This window comes from Nothoprocta perdicaria, unplaced genomic scaffold (genome assembly GCF_003342845.1).
Source record: "Nothoprocta perdicaria isolate Ctin4 unplaced genomic scaffold, notPer1 scaffold_65, whole genome shotgun sequence".
In the NCBI taxonomy this organism is placed as follows: Eukaryota; Metazoa; Chordata; class Aves; order Tinamiformes; family Tinamidae; genus Nothoprocta; species Nothoprocta perdicaria.
Genome location: NW_020455921.1, coordinates 1,051,431 through 1,061,062, shown reverse-complemented (window position 1 = coordinate 1,061,062; position 9,632 = coordinate 1,051,431). Strand labels below are relative to the sequence as shown.

Sequence of the window (9,632 nt, the reverse complement as noted above, 5' to 3'; positions counted from 1 at the left end):
GCGCATGGCGGCTCGCGGCGCTGGGCGAGCCTCGCCCGCCGTGGCGCCTCTGGGACACCCCCTCGCCCGCCCCGACACTGCCACCCCAGCCTCTGCTGCACCCGGGCGCCGTCCGTGTCCCCAGCTCACACCGGCCGGAGGTCATGGCTCGGCATTGAAAACCTTGGGCCCCACCAGCAGCCTCTGCTTCCCGCTCCACCCTGCAGGGCCACCAGCCTCTGCTCCCCCATCCCCGCCACCCTGCAGGGCCACCAGCCTCTGCCTCCCCATCCCTGCCACCACACAGGGCCACCAGCCTCTGCCTCCCCATCCCCACCACCCTGCAGGGCCACGAGCCTCTGCTCCCCCATCCCCGCCACCACACAGGGCCACCAGCCTCTGCTCCCCCATTCCCACCACCCTGCAGGGCCACCAGCCTCTGCTCCCCCATTCCCACCACCCTGCAGGGCCACTGGCCTCTGCTTCCCGCTCCACCCTGCAGGGCTACCAGCCTCTGCCTTCCCATCCCCATCACCCTGCAGGGCCACCAACCTCTGCCTCCCCATCCCTGCCACCCTGCAGGGCCACCAACCTCTGTTTCCCCATCCCCGCCACCCTGCAGGGCTACCAGCCTCTGCCTTCCCATCCCCATCACCCTGCAGGGCCACCAACCTCTGCTTCCCCATCCCCGCCACCCTGCAGGGCCACCAACCTCTGCTTCCCCATCCCCGCCACCCTGCAGGGCCACCAGCCTCTGCCTCCCCATCCCTGCCACCCTGCAGGGCCACCAACCTCTGTTTCCCCATCCCCGCCACCCTGCAGGGCCACCAGCCTCTGCCTCCCCATCCCTACGATCCTGCAGGCCACCAGCCTCTGCCTTCCCCTCCCTACCACCCTGCAGGGCCACCAACTTCTGCCTCCCCATCCCTGGCAGTGCTCAAGAAATGTGCAGATGAGGCACTTAGGGACATGGGTTAGCAGGGGATGGTGTGGAAGGGTTTATGGTTGGACTTGATGATCTTAAAGGTCTTTTCCAACCATGATGATTTTGTGATTCTCCATCCCCACCACCACACAGGGCCACCAGCCTCTGCCTTCTCCAACCCCACCACCCTGCAGAGCCACCAACCTCTGCCTTCTCCATCCCCACCACATAGCTGCAGGGCCACCCGCCTCRGCCTCCCCATCCCTGTGGCCCACATGGCCACCAGCCTTTGCCTCCATGCCAGCACCATCACAGAGCTGTGTCCCAGGCAGCAAGGGAGGCCACGGCTGTGCTGAAACCTGCTTGTGCATGGCACAGCAGGACATTCAGGTTGCTCTTCTCCACGTTTTACCTTGATACGTAGATCAATGTTTTTGTGTAGATCAAAACCTTACGTTGATATGTAGATCAATGTTTTTCAAACATTTTCAATCTGTGGACCCATAAACCTGAATAAGAGAACTGTTGTATATAGAGAATGTATTTGGTTTTTGTAATCACTTTTTGGGGACTTTTTCAGAGCAGGGCCTCTCAGAGAGAGGATCTTATGAGACTGTCGACCAGAGCTTGAAAACCACATTATAGATCATCCAAAAGGACTGTGTGTCTAATCAGTTTATAAAAACAGCTCTTTGAGTGAAATTCCACAACACGTGCACTTAGTTTGCACCAATGTTTAATAGCATTTATGTCTATATTTTGTGCAATATCCATCCTGGATTTTCTTCAAAGCATTCTTTGTTATCCATACGTGCCTGTACCAGAAGAAATGGATAATGTGAGCATTATATTGCTCACATATATTTTTAAAATATGTGTGCATGTGCAAGAACAATTTCATTAATCTTTCTCATGGACTGCATTCATTACACAATTTGTTCTTACTGCTTTCCTCTAGCTTCTTTCGAGTATTACTTTTGTCTTTATCCTCCCGAGGTAKCTGCAGCAAACCCAGTAATTATATCCTCTGTATTTCACATGAAATGAACTTCCATGAATACATTCCAGAAATAAATTTGCCTTTTTTTTCCTGTGATAGAGCCTTACTTTTTCTCATTGACTTTTCTAACACACTGCCTACCTCATTCTCCCCATTTTGAGCTCTATTTGAATTCTTCTCATGTGTAACCATTTACTTTGATGATTTTATTCTTTCAATTTTATACATGTATTTGGATACATGTATAGCAAAATAATTTTGAACTCTTATCCTGTCTTCTAGCTATATTGCTGAAAAACAGTATGTTTTTATATGGCTACTTTCTGTTACATCTTAATGGAAATATTGACTAGAACTGAACCAACAACAGATCCTTCTGGGATCTCACTGAAAATACTCTCCAGGTCTGCCTCTTTACAAGCCTCATGTCTATTGTTTGGTAATTTCATGACAACTTCATTTCCCTGGTTTGTGTTTTAATAAATATTTCATTTATAATAATTTCAAGATTTGTGAAATCCACTGTCTGTCTTGGTGAACCAGTGAAATAGATTTTTTAAAAACACATTAAATGAGATTATGTATTTTTGGCAAACATATGTTGCCTGCTTCATCACAAATTTTCTTCCAGAATACATTTAGGAATTAAAATTCACCAGGAAAGCCTTGCTTTCTCTAGATAGACATATTTAATATTTCTCCAGTTTCCTGGAACCTGCATAGTCTTTTAGTAATTCAGAGATTATTTTAGCTATATTATTAAAGCAAATTCTTCAGGCTCTATTTACTTGAATAAATACAGTCTGAATAGTCATAACTTATTCTTTATCTCTTTTATTTTTTAAAGATAAATTTAGATAACTATCTGGGTAATTTTAATATATTTCCAGAAGATTTTCCTGTTGTCCTTTATATCCCTTTTCACCTGACTTATTTTGCACTGTAGGTTTTGTGATTGTATTTTTAAAAGCTAATCCTATTCTTCTATAACCATCTTCAGTTATGCCCCCTTATTGAGATTTAGAGTCTACCTAAGCTTCCTCTTTTTTTTTTTCCCTCTAAGCTTTTCCTCTTTTATTTCACATCAAGATAGCTTGCTATTGTATGTTTAATTAGCAAAATGAGTCTATTGTTCTCAGTAAAAAATCTAGGCTAGCTTTAAATGATTGATCTCAGACCTAAACCACGCAGAAAGGAGGCTAATTATCTCATATTGAATGAGTTGTGCTGCTGTTATGAAGAGCCTGCTTTTAGTATCCAGGCTACCTTGATGACCGCTGGCTTAACTATTTCTACCTAACAATACAATCCAWAGTTGGCAGTGCAGGCACGGTTTCTCTTCCCCTTTTTCTTACAACAGAGAAGTCTATTTTGCGCAGATTGTCTCATGATCATTTTCTCCCAATTTACCTTCCATCTTTGAAATCAAATCAGTTCCTCCCTACTTGCCATGAAAATCAAGTTAGTAATGTTTTTTTTATAACTTCCCCTGTATCTAGAAGCAAAAAAATCATCCATAAGACATTAGGAGAACTTGATGGACCTTTTATGTACTGCCATGTTGTTTTTCCTAATTCATATTTGAGTCATTAAAATTTACTGTTATCTTATGAGAAAGCTTTTTAAATACCTTTATTAATTGCACAGAAAAAGTCAAAGAAAACGTTGACTTCCTCCTTTCAAAAAGGAGGAATTACATTTTTGTGATGCTATTAAACTACATTTTTTTTYCCCAAAAGTTAATGACTTTTACTCATTTGTCTACAAATGTCCCAAGATATTTTCCAGGTCTCTCGTGATTTTCTTTTCTCTCTTAATGCCTATCAATTTCTTTCTTCTCTCCTTCTTTCCATGATTCCACATATCTTCTCTTTGTGGCTGTCTGCTTTCAAAGTCTCTTTCAAATGTGTTGTTAGAGAAAAACACCTCACCAACTCTGTGCGACAGTGTCTTCAAATGCTCCTTCTCTTCTGTGTTGAGTGGACACCATTTCTTCCCACCAGTACATATGGAACAAAACCCTATGGTCAAGTAGTTCAGACTCTTCTGCCAAATATCCACAAAACTGTGTCCCTAACTCCAGGAGCTGTCACCCCTGCTGGGCTGTTCTTCYTAGGCTGGGAGAGGAAATGTAATCACTGGCTCTCCTCCGTAGCCTTGCAATCTCTTCTTTACTCTTCAGTCCTGGTAGTAGCTATTAGTGCCAATATGRAAGACCAATGACCAATAATAGTTAGGACCACTGGTGAAGCTGCAGATTGCATAGGTGAGTTTTATGATTTCCATTGTGCTCCAGGGAAGATCGTCAGGTCTTCAGAYAAATCTAAGTCTGATTCCTCCAGTGTATGGTTCTGGTTATTGCTGTGTTTCTCTKTCTTCAGGCAGAGTGCTGCTGTTATCCTGGCTGGCTGTCTAATTTCMTCCTTTCTAGATCTTATTGTCAGCACCTTGTTAATGAAGCCCATGTCTTTGCTTGTTCTCTCCAAGTAAACAGCCCTGCTCATTTTCATTTTCCTGAAGAAACTGACAGAGAGCAAATAATTCAAAACAGAATGGCAAGATGTAGCACTATTGCATTTTCACTCCTCTAGAGCCAGCTCATGCCCACTTCCCGACACAGTTGAAACAATTACATAGACTTGTGTGTGTGCGTGCATGATGGAGAGCATATCAATGTTTATCTTCCCAATATTTATCTAATTGTGAATATCGTTTTCAGGTCTCAGGTGTAGTACTATATTTATATATACTTATATATATGTCATGCCAGTAATTTTTAAGGGAAGTTTCTATAGTAGCAGTCTTCTGGCAAATATTCTCCAGAGTATTTTCCAGTAAAGCTTTGTCCTCCAAGTACCTGAAAAGTGTGATGAAATACAATGTTCAAGTGCTCCACATCAATCCATTCTGTTATACCGAGAAGTTTCAGATGTGTTCAAGGTAGGCTTAACTCCAGCTGTTGAAGTCAGTGCTACAATTCCCATTGAAATGCTGGGAGCATAATGAGACTCCTGGGATCCTTCAAGAATCCACCCAATAGTATATTTGTTCTGCAATGTAAGGCAACGGCCAACCCAAGGCACATTGTCAAAAAGCAAATCTTGAAAAGGRTGCTTTAGCTTATTGTTATAAGCTATTGTCATATTTTCACAGCTCTAGTCAAAAAATAGAAGCACATTTTTTCATGGAAAATAACATAGTCACCTCTTGCTGATTTTCAATGACATTTAAGCTATGTGGCATTTTTCTCCAAACTTTCCTAGTTATTAAACATTTTTAAAATAAGTTTGTGGTTTAGTGAAGTTAGCACTTTGTAAAAGATTTGACTGACAAGTTACTTTGAGAAAAAGTTTAGATCAGACTAAATTCCCTAATGCAGTTCCTAAGTTCTTTGTAGCATGCGCTCTATTTTCATTTTAGGTGGACTCAGAAACTTCAGTGGTGGATCCCTAACTGGTACATCTTGCTTCTACTGCACTAACAATAACATGACAATAACATCAACAGCATCAGCAACAGTAATAATTGGATGTGCTTTGGCTTATCTGTTGCCCCGATCTGAATGATGACTTGGAGGTACATGCAGAAAAATCATGTAAATCTTGTAAATCCATTGCAAGCTCTAGTGTGAGCATATTTAGGCAGGCAGTAATCAGCTTATACATACTAACTTCTGCCATGCTTTTCTAAGGAAGCTGTGAATCAATTTGTATGCGTGTATAATGGTTTTAAATGTTTAACTGATTTAAAATCAATTTTAGTTAAACCAATTTTTGTGAATGAACAACTTTATCACTTTTACCAAGAGCAAAACAAAACTATAGGYGACTTGGCAGTGTTAGCATTTAAGTTGTTGTCTAAGAAAAAGAGTGAAAACAAGGAAAAGAGATTTTTATGCAAGCATTTTACACAGCAATATAAATGGAAAGTTTTATATAAAAGTAATGCTTTTAGTAATAGCCTTCTGAACTATATYCATGATTAAATGTAGTGCTTGACTATAAATTGTTTTGGTATTGCTATTCATAGAATTATTAAGTAGTTCATATGCTCTGTATTCCTTTGGCAATATTACTAGCAGCTCTTTTTCACAGCCATTTTAGCCACAGAGAATTTGAGAACTGGATTCTCAGCATCCATTTTGGCCAGTTTGGTCTGTTCAGAAACTACAGAGCGGCTGACATAGGCAAGCATGGGAAACTGTGGACCTGGAGGCAAATGCATGACGTAGAACATGACTCTACTGAGTCCTCAGCACAGACCTCTCTTGGGACAACTGTATATGCAATTGAGAAGAGTTAGGCTATCACTAAAGTCTTCTCTTGCTTTGAGCTATAGATGTCTGCTGTTATCCGAGGTAAAATTTAGGAAGCTATTTTGACATTTCTAGCTGCTGAGGTTTCAACCCATAGTCTTTGGAGGAAGTGAATCATATACTAACTATATGGTTATTTGGGTGGTATTAAAGGAATGGCTGCAATAACCAGGCTACTTTACAAAGCCAATGGCTTAGCGGCCTCCCAACACGTGTACATATTTCATGGCATTGGCTACAGGAGTCACTCTGATGTATAAATACTAAAAGTTGTGCCATGAATGTTAAATTTGAAAAGCAGATGAATGATTTTCTCTATAGCCAGCATAAATTTTAAGGAAAGGCCTTTTGGAGACTTCATTGCATATGGATTTGTACAGTCCTCAGGACAATGGAGTTGTACTCCAAGTAACAGGAATAAGGGAGTTACACTCCAAGTAACAGGAATGAAAGTAAATGTGGATAGTAATGGAGATAGTAGTGGATAGTAATGGAGAAACAAAGTATAGGAGACTAGGGGAGGGGGAGCATCTGCTCAGGAGAGATATATTATGCAGAAGTAATATAAAAATAGTAACTTTCAGGATAATCTCTGTTTTACATTTTATCCATCCACATAATATATCACTTAAGGTTTAAAAAGTGTCTTATAATATTTCTGGTTTTCCCTATTTTTGTAGAGGCAAAGTTGATTTGATGGAAGATCATTTACTTGGTGCATTGTTTTATCTCCTTGTGAGCAAGTGCATGTGACTGCACGTTTAAGAAGGTACATATACAAAACAAGAAAAGGCAAGAGAAAGTTTAAATCTTGCTCTGTAAATTACCAGTCTGCTCAAATCCGAAGCCTCCCKCCTTCAACAGTTTCAGTATTCAGGTGTAAAGTACTTCCCCTGGCAGAGGGTGGTCTGACTAGATGTTGGGTAGGGAAAAGAAAGCAAAAAGCAAAAGAAGAACTGAAATGTTCTCAGAGAGAAGACTAGGCTGTTTAATTTGCTTAGTTAGGTTTTGAGCTGAGATTTTTAAAAATCTGGCTAAAAATCTTTTTAAATGCCTGCATATTTTTCATCAGTAATGATCCCAGCTATGTTAGACCATTTATTCATTAACTACTGTGTACAAACAGAATTCTTCCAGCAAAGAGAAGCTATGATAGAGAAATATTTGTGCTTCCGTTTCGGTTCATATCCATAATTCAGATAATTTTTATACTTACATGCTGGCATGCAATATTTCTGTAACATATATTCTAAATTATTGATTAGTTTTAGCCTGTTTTCCATAAATCAGAATTTCAACAACAAGCAAGCTCATTATGGGAAGCTAAATTTATACAAAAGTTGCTATTGAATGATTAACTGAGATATGCAAGAAGTATAAGATCAGCTCATCCAAAGATGGAATAAATAAATTAAACAACTTAGCTTCTTGTGAAGAACACACAATAAACGTATAAAAGCCCTTCCTCTGACAGCATCTCCATCTAGGAAGCGTGACACATTTTGTGTGTGTAATATCAATGTCCTATGAATATAGTGTTGAATGCAAGAGCAGATTTTTTTCTTGACTGGAAAATTCTGTTTCTCCTGTCACCACTCCTTAGAGGTCTATACTATTTTCGAACAGCTGGAGAAATGACTAATGAATACAACACTTCAGAAGGATTTTTCAGAGCAAATTTCTTCAGGAARTAATTGCATCTGAGGCACTAAGGCTGGAGTTCTCACCTAAGTTTAGTCATATATATGTGTCAAGCTTCTAGTCTTAGATAGTCTTYCAGATTTGTCCTGTACAACATGGAGAAAGATGGGCAATTCACCGCTCTTATCTCAGCTACCACCCCTAAGGAGAATGAGTTGCTGCCCATAGGATCTCTTTGCAGTATGAAGGGAGCCCAGATGACTGTCTTCAATTAGACATCTAATTTTAAGACAACTGCAGCTAGATAGAATGGGCCACATCGCTGCAGGAGATGGTTTTCAAAGAGCAGTCATGGATTATGTCATGTTATCAGTTAACAGCAACCTCAAAACYGCCTCAGAGATTGAACTGCCCTGCTGGCCATCTCCCACACACTGAGGAGCAACCTCTAACAGAAATGTCAGACCCTCTGCGGCCGTGCTGGCCTCAGGGTGACCAGAGGTGCCTGGAGAGGCGCCCTGTCCGCTGGRGAGCCGCGAGGAGGAAAGGCTCCCGGGGCATCCAGCCCTTGCTCAGCTCTTGCAGCTGCTCTGTAAACCCTGCTTGCACCGTGGTGGAAACAGCCAACATCAGCTGACTGCTTAACGGGAGAGAGGAAAAGCAAGTCTTGTGCATTTTAAGTAGATTGCTTTTAATCCAAGAACAGAGGTGAAATTCTAGGGTCTTGTGTGCTCTGAAAAATTTCCAAAGCCAATTTGGGGCTTCTGCTCAGCACTCATAAGCATATGGTAATTTCTGCAGTACCGCATTTAGAGTTCCCACTTGGTATGATTTGAAAGAGAAATACAGTATTTGATATTGCTGCCTCATTATAATAACCTGACTTCAGTGGCCTTCTGTTCAAAGAATTGGAACAGAAAAGGGTGTAAGAAATTACTTAGAACTACAACACTTTGCAATATGCAGAAAATAAATTGAACAGCTCCTCACAGTATGTTCTAGTATTTAAATAACTTTAAAGGTTCCTAAAAGGAAAGATTATTAATGAAAGGAACTGTTCAGCTTTAAGGTACCTGATGACTTTTCAAAAGGGTATTGGAAAGATGGTTTGAACAGTGAAGCAAGAGTTGTCTTGTCATTCATACACAGTAAACATCGAAGGGTTCATATGTTGCAGTGACATACTTTAAGTCACTGAGAAGGGTTTTTAAAAACTTTCTTAAAAGCAAAAGACACCTACTCTTCTTCAGAGGTTTTGAGCCTCAGATCCATAGCCTCCAAAGAAGCTTGTGTACTCAGGATCTTTAATGATCAAGTATAAAAGGATGGGCTGACAAYTTAAGGAATGAGTCATAGTGAGGGAAGCCATAGGCTTGGCAAAAGGGGAGAAGAAATAAAAGCCAGGAGTATGATTTTTGATCACTAAATGTATGCCCAACATAGGATTGCATTGTCACAGTCAGGTGTGCGTATGAGTCAAGGGAAGGGGAGGAAAAACCCCGGACACCAGTACAGGCTGGGGAATGAYGTTCTGGAAAGCAGCTCTGCAGAGAAGGACCTGGGTGTCGTGGTAGATGACAAGATGACCATGAGRCAGCAGTGTGCCCTGGTGGCCAAGAAGACCAACGGGATCCTGGGGTGCATTAAGAAAAGCGTCTCCAGCAGGTCGAGAGAGGTGATCATCCCCCTATACACAGCCCTGGTGAGGCCACATCTGGAGACTGTGTCCAGTTCTGGGCTCCCCAGTACAAGAGGGATGTGGAGCTGCTGGA

At 41.5% G+C, this 9,632-nt stretch overlaps 1 protein-coding gene across 1 annotated transcript in view; it reads right to left on the bottom strand.

The window, feature by feature from the left end:
* Positions 1-160, bottom strand: part of NSMAF (neutral sphingomyelinase activation associated factor) — a 31,860-nt gene extending 31,700 nt beyond the window's left edge. The window contains exon 1 of the mRNA XM_026050085.1: positions 130-160. Coding sequence (XP_025905870.1) covers positions 130-155 — 26 coding nt within the window. The 5' untranslated portion in view covers positions 156-160. The remainder of the gene's footprint in view (positions 1-129) is intronic.
* Positions 161-9,632: the final 9,472 nt, after the last annotated feature.